The 18,758-nt window shown below is 41.1% G+C and overlaps 1 protein-coding gene across 4 annotated transcripts in view; it reads left to right on the top strand.

Moving 5' to 3' along the window:
* lrrc7 (leucine rich repeat containing 7) overlaps positions 1-18,758 on the top strand; it is a 542,484-nt gene that overhangs the window by 341,322 nt on the left and 182,404 nt on the right. For all 4 annotated transcript variants that reach the window (XM_051932508.1, XM_051932506.1, XM_051932505.1 and 1 more), the window contains exon 8: positions 15,802-15,865. In XM_051932508.1, coding sequence (XP_051788468.1) covers positions 15,802-15,865 — 64 coding nt within the window. The remainder of the gene's footprint in view (positions 1-15,801; positions 15,866-18,758) is intronic.

Here is an 18,758-nt window from a genome sequence, read left to right as displayed (position 1 = left end):
TCTAGTCGGTGACTCACTCCATCTAGTTTGTGACTTCCTCCAACAAAGTTAAACAGGTTTCATTTTTGTATTTAGTCACAGGGGTGGGCTCCGTGTGTACGAGAGTTGACAACCAATGAATGCTCTTTCAGAAGTATAATGTATAGATGCAGCAATGAAGAATAAGGAATAAAGATGTTTTGGACCTCACAGACAGAAGAGGAGCTGGTCTGTTGGAGTTCTCATCTTTTACTTATCACGACAGAACAGAAAAAAGAACAAACTCTCCATACCTGTCAATCCTTTGTATAGCATCGGCCCCCCATCAATTGGCTGACACTAAAAGGGATGAATATGGCTGGGCTGGAAGGTCAGCATTCAATCGGAAAAATGTGACAAACCCTGCGATTTTCAGTTGTGTCATTTAACATCATTTGGCGAAAAGAACAGCAACAGGAGTTGGCAAGTCTGACATTCCCAATGACTAGAAGTTGCGTAACGTGACATTGGCTTTAGGCCTTGTCCTGGGCTGCTCCCTGGTCTTTCCCACACCGGTGGTCCTAGAACTTTCATAACAGTCCTCACTACAAAAAAATTTTAAAAAAGCACAGCTGAGTGAAATAAGATGGCATCTCGATTGATGTAAATTTATCAAATGAAGTAATTATTAATTATCACCAATACATGTCCACGGAACTAAAAATTATCTTTATTGTAAAACACATAGGAATTGCCAGATTAAATTATTTAAAGAATTAGTTGTTTAATAAGATTTTGTTTGCATAGGTGGACGCTTCATATGTTCTTAAGCAGTTATTGCACTTTGTGTCAGGGAAGGCACTCACAAAGGCAAGAGGGATTTGAGAGTTAAAGGAGGAATATGAGACCAGCAAATGGCAGGAATGAGGAGGTGTTTGCAGACGCACGCAATATTATAATGGACTTGGTGGGGGAGAGAGAGACTGACCTTGCCCAGTTGGCTGTCTTACTTTTTTAACTGTTTTAATTAAATAGATAAATTACAAAATTAAGAAAATCGACCAAGGGAATGGAAGATTAAGTTTTAAGTGGCAAATGAAGTAATCTTTGTGCTTCACTAGGATTTCTTTAATCCCTTTCCCTGAAGCTCATCATTCTTTCCTTTAAGGGACTTGTGCCATATTGATATGATCATTACAGAAAGAGCTGTCTTGCTTAAAGTAGAAATATCTGTTTTAAAAAGATACAATCAGTTAACATTAATGACCCATCACAGTTCATCTCTACCAGTTTCCTACACTCCAGGTCTAGAATATTTAATAGTTCAGCAACAACCACACGCACAGCAGAGTTAAGAAAATGAAGTTACAGCAGACCGGGAGAGGAGGTGCAGGTAGAGTCTGCTTAAATAAAGCTTGTGTTTCTATTCATTTGCAAATTAGAAGAAAAAGGATTCCCTTCCATGCAACATGGAAGATGTGCAATAGCCAAAACACTCCAAAATTTCCAGTGCTTTCAACATTTGTTTGGACCTCATCCACCCCACACCATTAAACAACCACAACCACCGGCCCCATTTGCTGACACAAGGCAGGCTAGGTGTTTGGATTCATGCTATTGGCACTAAATTCTGACCTTACCATCTATGTGCCTCAGCAGAAATTGGGATTCATCAGACCAGTCTTCACCTGTCTGGTTTGGGTGAGCCTGTGCCCACTGCAGCCTCAGCTTTCTGAACTTGTCTTACAGCAGTGGGACTCAATGTGGTCTTCCGCTGTGGTGGTCTCCTCATTCTCAAGGTTTGACGTGTTGTGCATTCTGAGATATTTGTTTTTCTGCTCACCACAGTTGCACATAGTGATTATCTGAGTTACTGCAGCCCTGTCTGTTTGGACCACTTTGGCCATTCTCCTTGGACTTCTCTCATCAACAAGGCATTTCTGTTCACAGAACTGGATGTTTTCTCACACCATTCTGAGTAAACTCTTGAGACTGTTGAGTTGAAAATGTAAGAAGGTCAGCAGCTGCAGAAATACTCAAACCAAGTTGTTTGGTGCCAACAATCATGCCAGGGTGGAAATCACTGCAACCCCATATTGGTGTTTGATATGAACATTAAGTGAAGCTCCTGAGCTGCACCTGCATTATTTATATACATGCGGCTGCTACATGATTGGCTGATTAATAATTGCGTGGATAAGCAGGTTTTCCAAATAATTTGTTCAGTGACTGCATCAAGTGTGGTGGACGGTGCAGATGGGCATGAGTCCCAGCAAGGCTTCTTACCTGGATGGGAGGCCAGCCCTTCAAAGGCACAAGAAACAGGGTGAACATCGACTTCCCTCAACCAGGCAGAAGATGCCAGTATGCTAGTGTAGTGAAAGGATAGGGGGAGACAACCTGGCAGGACCACATGCTTCACAACTCGCTAGGTTGCAGCCTGTCTGGATGACACTATCTGTGTGGACACCCACAAAGCACACTGGGAGCTGTAGTCCTTTTGGGCAGCCTTGTCGGTTTCCATGGGTGCTGCAGGGATCCATCATTCCTACTTTAACTCTCTGAGGGCTAAATATTTTTTGCAGACAACTGTTTTCTGAAAAGCACACAAAGCAAAGGTTTCCCATGTAAATCAATGTAAAATGTTTGTTGCTGTGGCTGCTGTCGACACCTGTTCAGCATCTCAGGTGGATGTGTAGGGGCAGCTCGATGGCTGGTAGGAATGCGTGGAGGGCTGTCTGCCTGGCCTGTCTTCGCGTGGCAGTGAGACACAATCTGGTTTGTACCTCTTGTCATCATAAGTGGCGATCCTCCCAGGCCGGTGGTTCTCAACCTGTGGGGCAGGCCTCCCTAGGGGGGCACGAAGATGTGAAAAAAAGAAAACAAGAATCGAAAATATGAAAAATACATCTATTGAAACCAAAACAAATTCACTTAAACTACAGTCTGATACTAGAAAAATATAGAGTTAGATAAATGTCGATAAAAGTTAAGTAGGTATAATAAAGTATGCATCTATATCATTAATTAAAAAAGAACAAATTGGTATTAGTGGGCTCCTTTCAACAAAAATGTTAGGGGGGTGCGATTAAAACTGTTATGAAAACTCGGGTCGCAAATACTTAAAGGTTGAGAAACGCTGTCCCAGGTGAATATTGTTGTGGGCAAATCAGCTACACAAGCATATTCAGCACCACGATCATCTGGGTACCAATCAGCTGAAGCCGGTACCTCACTTTCATTTTCAATCTCTATCTTCAGATCACTTACATCAAAAGTCCGACAAGTCAGAGTCTGATTCGGTGATAATACACAAAATGTTTTCCACTGAGTATTTTGCTTTGTACATTCGCTTTAGTCTCTCACCAGATGTCGATGCCATTTTAGAGGTTGTGTGCTCTTCGCATGTAATTGAGGTCAAATCAACAAAGTTATCTTTCCTTCTAGCAAAGAGAGTCGAACTAAAACATAATGGTGAGTTTTGTCACAATTTACGGCTGATTACCGTCCTCTACCTGTGAATTTCAACAAAAGTTGACATCCACCCTAAAAGTTAAGGGGCTTCCATTTGACCCTGAAGTTCTTCCATTGGACTTTGCCCCAACACTTGAAATACTCCAGGGCCCAAGATAAAAGAAGCCACTTGACCTTATCGAGGAGAAATGGAGTCAAGTGTGGAGGATGGGCAAAGCTCATCTGGAGGAGTGGAAGGAGAGAGAAAGAGAGAAGAAGAGAAGAGTTGCATTATTTGTGATTTTCAAAGCCTTTTTGTAAGGTGTTTGTATTTTATTGTATCAGGATTTGTGCTGTGACGTCTGGTGACAAAAAGTTATAGAGAGAGATATGTAAAAAACACCTCATTCAGCAAGTAAAAGTGACATCCCGGAAACACTGAAAATTTCAGCAAAAAACTTTCCGTTCAGTTAAAACATCTTATTTTGGAAAGATTAATTGAATATAAGATACAAGTAGTCCTTTTCACATGGCAATATTCACTTTATGATTGTTAGACTTAATGTATAGAGTTACGTATGAATAAATGATTTCAAATCTGTCTGTCTAATCCTGATACAAGTATCCAGGCACTAGCCAATTCTTATAATAAATTGAAGATTGCGTCTTTGTCAGGGACAGAATGGGGCTGATGAATCTCAGGAGATGACACGTGATATCTGGGCAGGACTCCCTGAAAATCTATGCTCAGCATATAGGTCAGATTAATTAATTATGTGGGATTCTACCAGCATGAATCTCTTCATTCTGGGTGAAAAGCAAGTGGTCCAATCTTGCACTCCAGCGACATTCAGCAATTTTTACCCAACTATTTTCACCTTTTTTTGTCTTGCTTATGGTTGTGCCATACAAAGTAAGTGATTTTGGATGGTAAGGTGCATATGCTGTGCTGGCCTGCCATAGATAGATAGATAGATAGATAGATAGATAGATAGATAGATAGATAGATAGATAGATAGATAGATAGATAGATAGATAGATAGATAGATAGATAGATAGATAGATAGATACTTTATTAATCCCAAGGGAAAATTCATAAAGTTATGTTCATTAAGTTCATTCTGTTTAATTTTATATATCGGACTTCTGTTTACATGCCGAGAATGTCCACACAGAAAACAAACACAAAACCACACGAAATTAAACATGCATATCCAAATCTGAGTTTCAGAAACAAAATGCAAAGTATTAGGACATTTCAATGGAGAGCTACAGAAGCCCGAGCCTGCTCTAGCAGTATTGGCCGACAGGCAAGAAACAGCCCCATTCGTTTACAGACCCCACTTCGACTTGGGATCGCCAGTCAGTCTAACCAACATGTCTTTGGAACACGAGAAGAAAACACGAGTACCTAAAGCAGTCGAAGAAGAATGTTACTCAAAAACCAAAGAACTCTCAAAACACTTGGTATCCACCGTCTTGAGAATGATGTCACGCATCACGCACTTCTGGTTGCACTAAATGGTGGCAGCCAGAAGAAAGAAAATGTTGGATTTGGAAGATGTGAAAATTTGTTAACTCCTTCAAAATGAAACCAAAAGTAATAATATAATAATGCATTTTATTTATAGGGGCACTTTACATTAGCAGTAAATCTCAAAGTGCAACATAAAAAGTTTAAACAAAGGCAAGGCAAGATAAAACAGATATTAACAAGAATACTATAATTATTGTTGATTTTAAGCTTTCCTAAATAAAAAAGTCTTTAGCTGTTTTTTAAGAACACAGCAGATTGTAGGCTGTTTTAGGCTCTCTGGTAGGCCATTCTATAGCCGTGGAGCAGCGACTGCAAAGGCTCGGTCTCCCATTGTATGAAGTTTGGTCACAGGGGGGCGAAGGCGGTAGGTATTTGTAAAACAGAGGTTTCTTGTAGTGGATTGTAATATAAGGAGTTCTTTAAGGTATTGTGGAGCATTTCCATGGATACACTGGTGAGTAAGCAGACAAAGTTTGTATTCGATACGGAGATGGATAGGGAGTCAATGAAGTGATCGATGGATTTGTGAAATGTGTTCATATTTCCGCACCCTCATCAGGATTCTTGCAGCACTATTTTGTTGGAGCTTTTAAAGGCTCTTTTTGGGTATCCTGATAAGGAGTGCATTACAATAGTCCAGTCTGGATGAGACAAAGGCATGAACCAGCTTTTCAGCATCACAGAGGGAGAGGTTGGGATGGAGTCTGGCTATGTTTCGGAGATGAAGGAATGCAATTTTACAAAGGTGATGGACATGTGTATCAAATGATTGATGGGAGTCTAACTTGACACCCAGATTTGTAACATAAGGGGAGAGGGTAATGATACAGTCAGAAAAGGAAATACAATTTAAAGAGGAACAAAGTTGATGGGGGGGGGGGGGGCAATTAAAAGAGCTTCAGTTTTGGTACTGTTCATCTTGAGGAAGTTCTTGGACATCCAGGCCTCAATCTTATCCAAGCAAGAGGAAAGAGTTGATGGAGGTGTAAAAGAAGTTGAATCCAGTCTCTCATAGATAGAGGCAATGGAAATAAACTCCATGCTTGCGGATGATGTGACCCAAGGTTAGCATATAGATATGAAAGAGGGTCAGCCCAAGGACTGATCCTTGTGGGACCCCACAGGTGACAGTGTGGGTATGAGATTTAGCATCCAGCAAGGCCATATTAGGTAAGTTTAAGTAAAACTTAGACAGAAATAAATTCTGTATGCTAAAAAATCTTAAAGATTTCTAGCAAAATGTTATCATTGCATTTGCGAGACGCCTGTGTAAAAGAGGTTTTCAAGTCTCTTCCTTTGCAGCAGAAAATTTCAACACCCAGTCGATATGTGCTACTTTCTTTCCTTGGTCTGTAAAAAAAAATGACTTTACTATTCTGTCAAATATTTTAGGTATTCTTTATAGATTCAAAGCTGCTGAATCCAAATCTAGGAAGCAGTATAGAGCATTTTGGATGCATAATGAAATGGCGAACCGAAAAAAATTTGGGGGGGGCCAAGTGGGCCACCCCATTTGCTACAAATGTTCAAAAAACAGAACAAAGATGGGTTTATGGTGGTGTAACAGAAAGCGGGCGTAACAACTGCCTCTTGATACCTCAATGGCTTCTCAAAGAACTCCGCTCTATCGAGCAGGTCTGTTTCTAGGAGCTCATTTATACAGGACATACTGTAGCTCTTCCAACTGAGATGCCAACTTCCTGGAGCTCTTGGATTAATGATGTCCTGGCTGGAAGGGGCGTGGCTTAATTGAGTGAGGGGCGTGACTAGTGGTGCCTTCCTTACATGGATACTTGGAGCTAAGCAGGAGAAAAGAGATGATATGGTTAGCTTTGGTGCCCCCCTCTTGGTCCCAGAAGGTTACTGCATACCATATTAGAACCTGGAAGGTGATTCTCAGATGCCCATGTGTGACAAGATGAAGGTTTAAAATGAAAAGAATATTTTAGAAGAAAAAAAGTTAATTTAGACTTGAAAAAAGGATGAATTACCCATATAAATATTTTAAATATAATTATTACGTATAAAAAAATAATGTCTTGGTAGTTTTTCTTCCTGCTAAAATGCCCTAAAGATGTTCCACTGTGAATGTCTGCTTTACCACTGTAACATCTCTCCACTTGAACGATGTGCTGGTGGAACTTCTCCCTATGTTCTTTCGAGGCCACTCCCATGTTCTTGAGGATAAAATCCATATGTATAGGAAATGAGTTTTTAAAGACATGTTTCACCCAAGTGCTAGGTAAGAAGAGAGAAGCTCGTGAACTAGTTCCTTGATGTTTACCATGTTTGCATTCCCAAAAAAAAACCAAATAATTGTGGCACACACTTTTCTTTCAATACAAGTAAGGCCGCGTATTGTTTTTACCATCTGCTTACTTCTTACTTGGTCGACATAATGGATGGATCAATCTGTTGTAGCAGTAGAGGCTTTTATCAACCTCTTTTACCCTCAGGTACCACGCCAAACACCAGGTAAAAGACCAATTATTATTTATTAAATAATAATACTGTGCACAAAGCACCCTCCACTCCACACTACTCATATAATCAATAAACCAATTACAAATACCAATCCTCCTCTCCCAGACACTTCGCCACCCTACCTCCCAGCTCAGCTCAATGTCTGGGATTTCCCATGGTCCTTTTATACCCCCTGACCCGGAGGTGTTCCTGCCCAACAGTCCACAAGTCCTTATTACTTCCGGGTCAGGGTAAAAGTCCTTTTCTTCAACCTGGGAGTACATCAGTTCTCCTATTCATGTGACCAGGACGTACTTCCAGGTTATAGGGCACATAAGAGTCCACGAGCCTCCTTACAGTGACTCCCGGTGGTCCCCAAGGTATCCAGCAGGGCTGTGCATAAAAACTACAAAGTCCATGAGGCCCTGCTGGAATTTGGGGCACATCCATGCTGTCGGGAGAGCTCCTCCTGGCGGCCTGGGGGTGAGGGCCAGAAACTCTCGCCGGCCATCCATCACACTGTCCAACCCTGCTGTCTTCACATTTTCTGCTCTTTCCATCAGCTAGCTCTGCCTCGCCAGGCCAACCAGCTCTTCTCATGAAAAGTAAATAATTTACTACAAGATGAATTGATGTCTTTTTGATCACTTCCCACAATCATACTAAATACACGCAAAAGACAGCAAAATGTCTGCTGGATTATTTCTCATTGTTTTGTATCTGCCCAGGGTTTTGCAGAGGATTTTTCATTTGTCCAGTTGTAGCAAATGTAAGGTGAAAGAGGTAGAAGACATTGAGATGATTAGAACATCTAGAGCAGCGTTTCTCAACCTTTAAGTATTTGCGACCCGAGTTTTCATAACAGTTTTAATCGCGCCCCCCTAACGTTTTTTTTGAAACCCTAATAAAATGTATTCTTATATTTTTTGCTGCAGATACACTGCTACAAGTTTAACATTTTCCTACAAATAGCGAAATTCCGCCATATATGGCAACATTCGCGCCCCCTTTTTTGTTACCTACAGTTTGAGAACCGCTGGTCTAGAGAAATCTCAAAACAACAGAAGGCATGTGTTCAGTACCCACATTCAGAAATGTTATGGATTACCTCATGAGCTGACATTTTGTTGATTTTTTTTTTTTTTTAGATTTTTTACTTTTAATATACTTTGTTAATCCCTGTTTTGTCTTGGTAGAGTTCTATATTACTCTGTTCCCCTTGTTTATTCTTCAATGCATAGCCGTCATCAGAATGCCTCATATTCCATAGACTTACCACTGTTTATAAGGTATTGTACTTTATAACTTCTCTCCACCTTCCCTTCTACATCTATAACCTCGGGCAATTATACAGAGTAAAAGACAAGCAATAGTTAAGTTACAACTTTGAATAATGTATTATCCATCCATCCATTTTCCAACCCGCTGAATCCAAACACAGGGTCACGGGGGTCTGCTGGAGCCAATCCCAGCCAACACAGGGCACAAGGCAGGGAACCAATCCTGGGCAGGGTGCCAACCCACCGCAGGACACACACCCACACACCAAGCACACACTAGGGCCAATTTAGAATCGCCAATCCACCTAATCTGCATGTCTTTGGACTGTGGGAGGAAACCGGAGCGCCCGGAGGAAACCCACGCAGACACGGGGAGAACATGCAAACTCCACACAGGGCGGACCCGGGAAGCGAACCCGGGTCCCCAGATCTCCCAACTGCGAGGCAGCAGCGCTACCCACTGCGCCACCGTGCCGCCCATAATGTATTATTGATAATATTAATAAAATAATAACAATAAGCAAAGCACAAGTGAATATTGACAACCATACCACCTGATAAATGCTGATGTGTAGTTTCAGGCGGCACACAGAATTCTTAGTTACTTAAGTGTCTTTAGTTAAGTTATCATTTCTAACTTTCTTCAGGACAGGCCACATGCCTGACTCAATATGGCTGCCGAGCTGTGCTCCTCAGTGTGTTGTCCTTTTCGATAGATAGATCTTTATTGTCATTGTCACTTTTACAAAGGAACAACGAAATTGAAGGTAATGATGATTTTCATGGTAATGATGGGAGAGATGCTCCTTCATGGTGATGGTGTGAGAGAGATAGATGGAGGGTAAAGCAAATGAATTTATACATTCTCCCATCTTCATATCCTACGGTTAACAGGGCATCATGGTAAAGCATGGCTCCTAATTCAAAACCAAATAGACAATTTTAGACCAATTGAATTCTGTAACAACATATCCCCCGATTACATGGCTTATTTTAACACCTGCCCCTAAAAACCATTTGTTGAGTGAAGCTTGCCAGCTAGGCAGCCTTCCTGCTCAGTGGCCTTCCTGTCCTGCAGGGAGTCACTTGCCAAACTGGTTTTAAGCACTTTCGCAAAATTCCTCAGTCTGACCTAAACATTGGGGGGGGGGGGTGGGGATGTCAGAGGCGTCCTTAGGGTGTGCGGGGCCTAGGGCTGACCAACCCCACGCAGGGCCAGTTACGTCAAATGCTGTTACCAGTATGTGAGGACTGTATAATAAAAATAATGTTAACATACACCGGATATTTTCATTACATCCATCCATCCATCCATTTTACAACCCGCTGAATCTGAACACAGGGTCACGGGGGTCTGCTGGAGCCAATCCCAGCCAACACAGGGCACAAGGCAGGAAACAATCCTGGGCAGGGTGCCAACCCACTGCAGGACGCACACAAACACACCCACACACCAAGCACACACTAGGGCCAATTTAGAATCGCCAATCCACCTAATCTGCATGTCTTTGGACTGTGGAAGGAAACCGGAGCGCCCGGAGGAAACCCACGCAGACACGGGGAGAACATGCAAAATCCACGCAGGGAGGACCCGGGAAGCGAACCCAGGATTTTCATTACAGTATTCAGCTAAATTTTTGCAAGAAAACACGGTGACTTTATCAAAATATAACGATATAATCTATTAAAAAAGTGTAATTCATAATTCATGACAATACCACAACAGTGCGAAACCCGATGCGGTGTCATGTGGTAATTAGCAGGGCCTCTTCTAGAAAAGTACCCAAATTGCAAGTATCCTCTGAGTCTCAATATGCAGGATGTCATAGTCATAACTCATGTTGATGTCATGTCAGCCAGTTATCACTAGCGATACATGTTTTTGTGCATTAATATTCGGACTATGGAATATCTTCAAAGACGTACATCTACAGAATTTGACCTTGAAGAGGGATTTTAAAAGGGTTCCTCTTAGAAGCATCTCAAATAAATACTGGACAATATAACTCAAACGGGACGTGTGGACCTCAAAAGCGGGGCCCCCTTAGGCGTGGGGCCTGGGGCCGCTCTTGGATGGTGGTGGTTAGTTAAACATGAAAGCTTTTTACCAATGAAACACTAATGTTACATTGATTCATCCAAGTTACAAAGAAAGACCTACAAAATATTTATCAACTTATTTACACTCAGAGGGGAAATTGTCTTTTCGCATGACCTTTGGGGGTCAGAGTGCAGGGTCAGCCATTGTACAGTGCCCCTGGAGCAATTTTCAGGTTAAGGGTCTTGCTCAAAAGCCCACTGAAGTAGGATCCCTTCTGGCAGTAATGTGATGTGAACCATTAAAATTCCAGATATTGTTGCAGATGCATAACTACAGAGATGTGACATTTTTTACTTCAACACCTTGGCTGCCTCTTGCAGCTGCTTTACAAGTCCAACTGAAAATAGTACTTTGCAATGGCTAAAGGGCCAAGTTGCTTACCAAAGTCAGAATTTGCGGTACGTATCAGATTATGAATTCATTTTTTTAAGGATGGCCTGCAGACAAGCAGCCTACTTTAACATGTCACAAGAACACTTCTTGCTTCCGCATCATGTAATTAGAAATTCGCTTGATGATTTCTTGCTTTGATCTCAGTATGGCATTGCCATTAAAGGGCTGAGAATCTGTATTTAGAATCTGTGTGTTTAGAATGTGAAGATCGCTAATAACTCATCACTGCACTCAAGAATGAAAATTAGCTCCCCTGATGTTTCAGAGATGAATAAAAGCAAGTCAGGAATGATAAAACCTCAGGCAACGTGAAAAAGGGCACAGTAATTTAAAAAAAAAAAAAAGGAATTAAAGAAAAATTAAGAAACCCGCTTCCCACAGCTGACAAGAAAATTGCTATTTGCACAAATTGTTCATCTCTCATCTCATCGCATCTCATTTTCTGCCTAATGAGGGTCACACTGACAACAGACTGCATTGACCTGACCAGACATCTCTTACACCAGCTCCTTTTGGGAATTTCTGAGCTGTGCTCCGAGATACAGTAGAATCCTTCCACCATATCTTGCAATTTTCTCCCAGTGGGTCTTGTTGAAAGATCCTGTACTTGCCTTCTGATTCTACTTCCACAGATCTCTCTAAGCATTGCTCTTAAATATGTAACCCTTTCGCCATTAGCCACAGTCAGGAATCGCGGCATGACTTTGGGCTTTCAGTTATAGAATACTGGCCGTGCCCCGCGGCTCCGCCCACTTGGTAATGAAACAGGACAGTGAGGAGGGCCTTGTCCGGCTCCCCACTCCTGATGTCACGCTTCTGCCTCCCCTCAGCCCGCAGCCTCTGTCTCGGATTAGCACAAATATAATCGATCCTGCAAGCAAACTATTGATTCTTAGCGTGATGAGAGAAGTTGTAAAATTAACCAGAATGTTCAAGAAAATTATAGAAAAAAACCCGATAAGTATTTCTCTTGTGAAAAGCGGACAGACATACAGACAGACAGCCAGACAGATGTTGGGTTTTATATGTATAGAGATATTTCTTCAATGATCCAATCACGTAGTGTCTTCTTAATATTCATGAGATCCAACCCGCCTTCCCTAATTATTCCACACAACTCCTTGTTCTGGCTCTTATTTTTCTCTCCGCTAGACTATTACAACTTCCCACAACTGCTATCAGACCTCTCCACCATCACCAGAATGCAACGCCTGGACTGGTGTTTTCTGTTCCTCTATGCACTCCTAGTACTCCTCTGCTTTGATCTCGTGACTCAATTCTGTTGCTACAAGGATCCACTTCAAAACTCTTGTCTTGACTTAACGTTCTCTGGATGGTTCTACTCCTCAATATCTACCAGTCTTTCTTTATCTTCTTACTCTTCATCTTTGCCCACTTATGTGTGGAGTCGATTTGCTTGATCGACCTTCTCAGATGTTTGTGCATGACAAGATGAAACGTTTAAGAAAAAAAAAAAAAACCAAACATTTGCAGTCAAGCTCTTTTGCTTCGGATCTTCTTTAACTTTATTCATCCAACTTAGCATTGGCCTTCCTTGCTTTCTCTTCCCCTGTACTTCTATTCCCATCACTCTTTTGCCCAAATATTGGTTACCTCTCCTCATCACATGCCCAGCCTACATTCCTGTACTTTCTTAGATTTCTCTCCCACTTTTGTTGTACCTCTGATTGTCTCATTTCTTATTCTGTTATTTTTTGTAACTGCACACATCCATCTCAACATTCTCTTTTCTGCCACATCTAAGTTCTTCTCCTGCTGTGCTCCCTTTACTGTCCATGTCTCAGCTTCAGACATTATTGCTGGTCTCACCACTGTCTTAAAAACCTTGCCTTTAAACTTCACCTTAATTCTTTAGACCACACAATACTCCTGATACCTTCCTCCAAGTGTTCCATCCATGATGCACTCTATGTGTTATCTCTGTGACTAATTTTCCATCTAGGGCTACCAGTGATCCTTGACATTAAACTTATCCACTCTTTTTAATGGCTCTCTCTGCAAAATAAATTCTGATTCCTGATCACCATGAAACTTAATATATTCTGTCTTCTTCCTATTTATCTTCAACCCTCTATCTTCTGAAGTATTTCTCCATTCCTCTTTTCTGCTACTACACAACACAATGTCATTAGCAAAAAGCCTGCATGAGGGGTATTGGTCTTTAATCCCATAACTCAACAAATCCATCAAGATCTCCATTCTTTGGTTTCTTCACATGTCTCTCTATGTCCATTCTGCCTCTGCCTGTCTTTTTTTCTCTGTTTTGTGTGAACTGTTTTACTTTGAATTTTCACTAAATCTTTTTAAAACAAACTTTATTGGACTGAGAAATTTCTTTTCTTGCGTGTTTAGCTCATGCTGTTCCTACCTTGTCAACTCTGAAGCAGCTCGATTTTTGGGAAAATCGAAAAGACACAGTTACACCCTCTAACATTCACGTGTATATTATAATTTTCTTAGTAAGTCGCCTTGGATAAAGGTGTGTCAAATAAATATAATAATAATAATTCACCGCCTGTAGGGGCACATAGAAGGCATCTTCACTGTGTTCCCAGACTGCTTCAAATGGTTCCTCTCTGCGTAGAGGAGCAGTGTTTCTACACTAAGGTTCCTCACTACTGTTAAACTCTTAACCTCACATTTCTAGCCACTATTTCATTCCTTTGGTTGACAGTTTGTGACTGTAAATAAGGATGGAGAAATAGATTGAATGCTTAGTCTGACAGCCTTGCTCCCACTATACCAACATCTTCTGGTTCAATGTCTACAGCAGTGGTTCTCAATCTGTGGGGCGGACCCCCCTAGGGGGGGTGCAAAGATGTGAAAAAAAGAAAACAAGAATCGAAAATATGAAAAATACATCTATTGAAACCAAAACAAATTAACTTAAACTACAGTCTGATACTAAAAAAAATAAATATAGAGTTAGATAAATGTCGATAAAAGTTAAGTAGGTATAATAAAATATGCATTTATGATATATCATTAATTAAAAAAGAACAAATTGGTATTAGTGGGCTCCTTTCAAAAAAAACGTTAGGGGGGCGCGATTAAAACTTGTAACGGCCGACCCCTTACCCGGCTGGCAGCTACACTTCCAAGATCTGTGGCCTGGATAAACTACTGAGCTGAATCTAAATAACAAGCCGTACCTCTAACAAATGAAAATTTTCCCCACATTCGACGGTTTAAACAAGCATGCAAAAACAGATGATATGTAAAAATAGGTGATTAATTATATTAAATGAAACAATAACAAGAAAAAATGCAAAATAAATAAATAGAAAATATATATCCCTCCACCAAAGCAACAACGTGACAACACCATATATACAGTAAACCCTCCCTTGCCCTTGTAACATATAACAAACAACACGAATAACAACAATGAATGAGATACGGAAATGAATGGTCGTCAACTTGAGTCCAAGTATACAATTGTCCTGAATGCGGATGACTGGTTAACAAATATGTGGAGTGTTTATATTTCCCGGAACAAATGGAACAGCCTCACCGTGAATCCTTGGTGCGTGGTGGATGATGTAATCCGATCCCGGGGTCTCTCATGATGAAGGAATTGAAATAAGTCCAGCGGAATGAAAAAACAAACTGGTTGCAAAAAGCGCGATGTGATAAACAGCAGATAAGTTGATTTGTAGTGATGAAATGTAATCTTCCTTCTCTCTCCCTCTCCGTTTCCTCCTGATTGCTTAAATAGTACTGGTGGATGTAATTGATTGTGATTGAAAACCGGTGCTTTCCATCTTGCTTGCTGCGGTCTCTTTCCATCATCCGTCTCCCCTGAATTTATGGGGACGATATTTACTGACACACACACAAACAGCAAATGGGACAATGGAAACAAAACGCACTTAGTACTAACATTTGACAACACTATAACTATGTAGCCCCGCTACAAACTGTTATGAAAACTCGGGTCGCAAATACTTAAAGGTTGAGAAATGCTGCACTAGGCAGTAGTGTTGGATCAGTACTAAAATGTTGACTTCATTATCAATACCAGCTTGGTTCAAAATGGTTCTGAAACAAATAATGGATAAGGTGAGAAACGCTGGTCTACAGTATGCCGATTTGTTGGTCAAACTTACCTAATGCAACATATGAAAACGTACCTCTCACACCACAAATGCAAGGACTGAAGGACATGCGGCAGTACTCCTGACCTGTTGTTCCTGACCTACCCTGGACATCACAGGTCTTAAAACTTCTCTGCATGAAAAACATGTTAAAAAAGTGCCTTTCACCACATACTGCATATTTTTCCTGCATATACCAAATGCAATTCTGAAATTATGATTTTTTATTCATCAAACAAAGGTTTGTAGAGATGATCTGAAGATTGATAGATGTTAGGGTAGGATACAACAGAATATCCTGTTCATGTTATGTGGTTGAGCAATTGCTTTTAGAAAAATCTGCAGGATAGTAGAGGATGTTTGAGGGAGAATGACTAAGAGTACAGATTAAAAACGCATTTAATTTCAAACATTTTAATCTACTTCTGGACCTCCTTTTATTTTAATGGCATTTCTTTGGAATGAAATCTAATTCTTTCATTTTCTCACTTTATACAGGTCAATACACAGACTGACACAGCTGGAGCGTTTAGACCTGGGTAATAATGAATTCGGCGAACTGGTAAGAGAATACGCACTGCAGCAGACATGTGCCTCAAGTCTTTCTCTGTCATGTGTTAATACAGTAGTTGTTTCCACTTGCTAATAAAATGTTAGACACAGCAGAGTTAAATTATTATTTAGATAAAACATTAATATCAGTATCAAAAGAAGGAATATGTTAATTACAGGTTTATGTAGTCCCATCATTTATTCCAAACATTCCTTTTTCATTATGGTACTGTATGTGGGGTAAGGAGTATAATTGAAAAAGTTACACAAACTCTGAACCTGCTGGTTACGTGATACATCATTTGATGCATGTACTTGGACACATCATCAGTGATAGAACCTGGCGTCATTAGGTGTTTCGGGTTCTTTCACTGATCAACAAGCATTTTGCTACTGGGATTCTTTCACCTGTACTTTAACAAATTTCACTTGCTGACTCCAAATCTGAAAACCGTTTTCGTCCAGGACATCCCATTTTTTAGTTATGATGTTCCAGGTCTTGGACATCTAGGGTGACTGGACAGTAAAGGTGATGTGTTTCAGCATTTAAGAAATAAGTTTGGTCTCGAGAAAAGTGAAGCCAAAATTAAGGAAGGTGTTTTTGTTGGCCCTGAAATCCGTGAACTGATGCTTGACGAGGAGTTCAAAAGGAAACTGAAGCCAACTGAATCAGCACCCTCATTCGTGCAGGTTGTCCAGAAATTTCTTGACAAGCACAGAGCAGAGAATTATACTGAGGTTGTGGAGACCCTGTTGAAAGTACAGTGCATCCGGAAAGTATTCACAGCGCATCACTTTTTCCACATTTTGTTATGTTACAGCCTTATTCCAAAATGGATTAAATTCATTTTTTTCTTCAGAATTCTACACACAACACCCCATAATGACAACATGAAAAAAGTTTACTTGAGGTTTTTGCAAATTTATAAAAAATAAAAAAATTGAGAAAGCACATGTACATAAGTATTCACAGCCTTTGCTATGAAGCTCAAAATTGAGCTCAGGTGCATCCTGTTTCCCCTGATCATCCTTGAGATGTTTCTGCAGCTTCATTGGAGTCCACCTGTGGTAAATTCAGTTGGTTTGACATGATTTGGAAAGGCACACACCTGTCTATATAAGGTCCCACAGTTGACAGATCATGTCAGAGCACAAACCAAGCATTAAGTCAAAGGAATTGTCTGTAGACCTCCGAGACAGGATTGTCTCGAGGCACAAATCTGGGGAAGGTTACAGAAAAATTTCTGCTGCTTTGAAGGTCCCAATGAGCACAGTGGCCTCCATCATCCGTAAGTGGAAGAAGTTCGAAGCCACCAGGACTCTTCCTAGAGCTGGCCGGCCATCTAAACTGAGCGATCGGAGGAGAAGGGCCTTAGTCAGGGAGGTGACCAAGAACGAGATGGTCACTATGTCAGAGCTCCAGAGGTCCTCTGTGGAAAGAGGAGAACCTTCCAGAAGGACAACCATCTCTGCAGCAATCCACCAATGAGGCCTGTATGGTAGAGTGGCCAGATGGAAGCCACTCCTTAGTAAAAGGCACATGGCAGCCCGCCTGGAGTTTGCCAAAAGGCACCTGAAGGACTCTCAGACCATGAGAAAGAAAATTGTCTGGTCTGATGAGACAAAGATTGAACTCTTTGGTGTGAATGACAGGCATCACGTTTGGAGGAAACAGGCACCGCTCATCTCCAGGCCAATACCATCCCTACAGTGAAGCATGGTGGTGGCAACATCATGCTGTGGGAATGTTTTTTCAGCGGCAGGGACTGGTAGACTAGTCAGGATAAAGGGAAAGATGACTGCAGCAATGTACAGAGACATCCTGGATAAAAACCTGCTCCAGAGCGCTCTTGACCTCAGACTGGGGCGACGGTTCATCTTTCAGCAGGACAACGACCCTAAGCACACAGCCAAGATATCAAAGGAGTGGCTTCAGGACAACTCTGTGAATGTCCTTGAGTGGCCCAGCCAGAGCCCAGACTTGAATCCGATTGAACATCTCTGGAGAGATCTGAAAATGGCACCGACGCTTCCCATCCAACCTGATGAAGCTTGAGAGGTGCTGCAAAGAGGAATGGGCGAAACTGGCCAAGGATAGGTGTGCCAAGCTTGTGGCATCATATTCAAAAAGACTTGAGGCTGTAATTGCTGCCAAAGGTGCATCGACAAAGTATTGAGCAAAGGCTGTGAATACTTATGTACATGGGATTTCTCAGTTTTTAATAAATTCGCAAATGCCTCAAGTAAACTTTTTTCATGTTGTCATTATGGGGTGTTGTGTGTACAATTCTGACAAAAAAAATGAATTTAATCCATTTTGGAATAAGGCTGTAACATAACAAAATGTGGAAAAAGTGATGCGCTGTGAATACTTTCTGGATGCACCATATATCAGCTTGCGGGAGCCAGAATGTCACTGAAGACGCATTTTTTACATTCTCATCTCGACTTTTTTCCACCAAATCTAAGCAATGTCAGAGATGAGCATGGGGAAAGATTTCATCAAGATATAAAGGTGATGGAAAACTGATATCGGGAAAAATTCACTCCGAGCATCGTGAGTGACTACTGTTGGTTCTTGCAAAGAGAGACGGACGTGCAGTACAAGTGCAAAAGCGAGTGCCTCCGACATTTTTGAGCATGCTGGCATCAGTTTTATATTGAGGTAAATTGACATAAATATGCTTTAACGTGTCTCTGGTATCATCGTCTGGTTTGTTTTCAGAATAAACACATCAAAACAATTTTGGTGGGACAGAGTCCAAACTCCAGATATCGTGTTGATATATTGATATTCAAAAGTGTCAAAACATCAATGATGGGTATTTCAAAAACCTGACGTGCTAGCTTAATTCTGATTTTATATACAGTATGAAATCAGTGTAAAAAAGAGCTGCTCTGAA

The sequence above is a fragment of the Erpetoichthys calabaricus genome, chromosome 10 (assembly GCF_900747795.2).
Source record: "Erpetoichthys calabaricus chromosome 10, fErpCal1.3, whole genome shotgun sequence".
NCBI lineage: Eukaryota > Metazoa > Chordata > Cladistia > Polypteriformes > Polypteridae > Erpetoichthys > Erpetoichthys calabaricus.
Note: the sequence above shows the minus strand (reverse complement) of the source record. Positions and strands in the feature narration are given on the sequence as shown.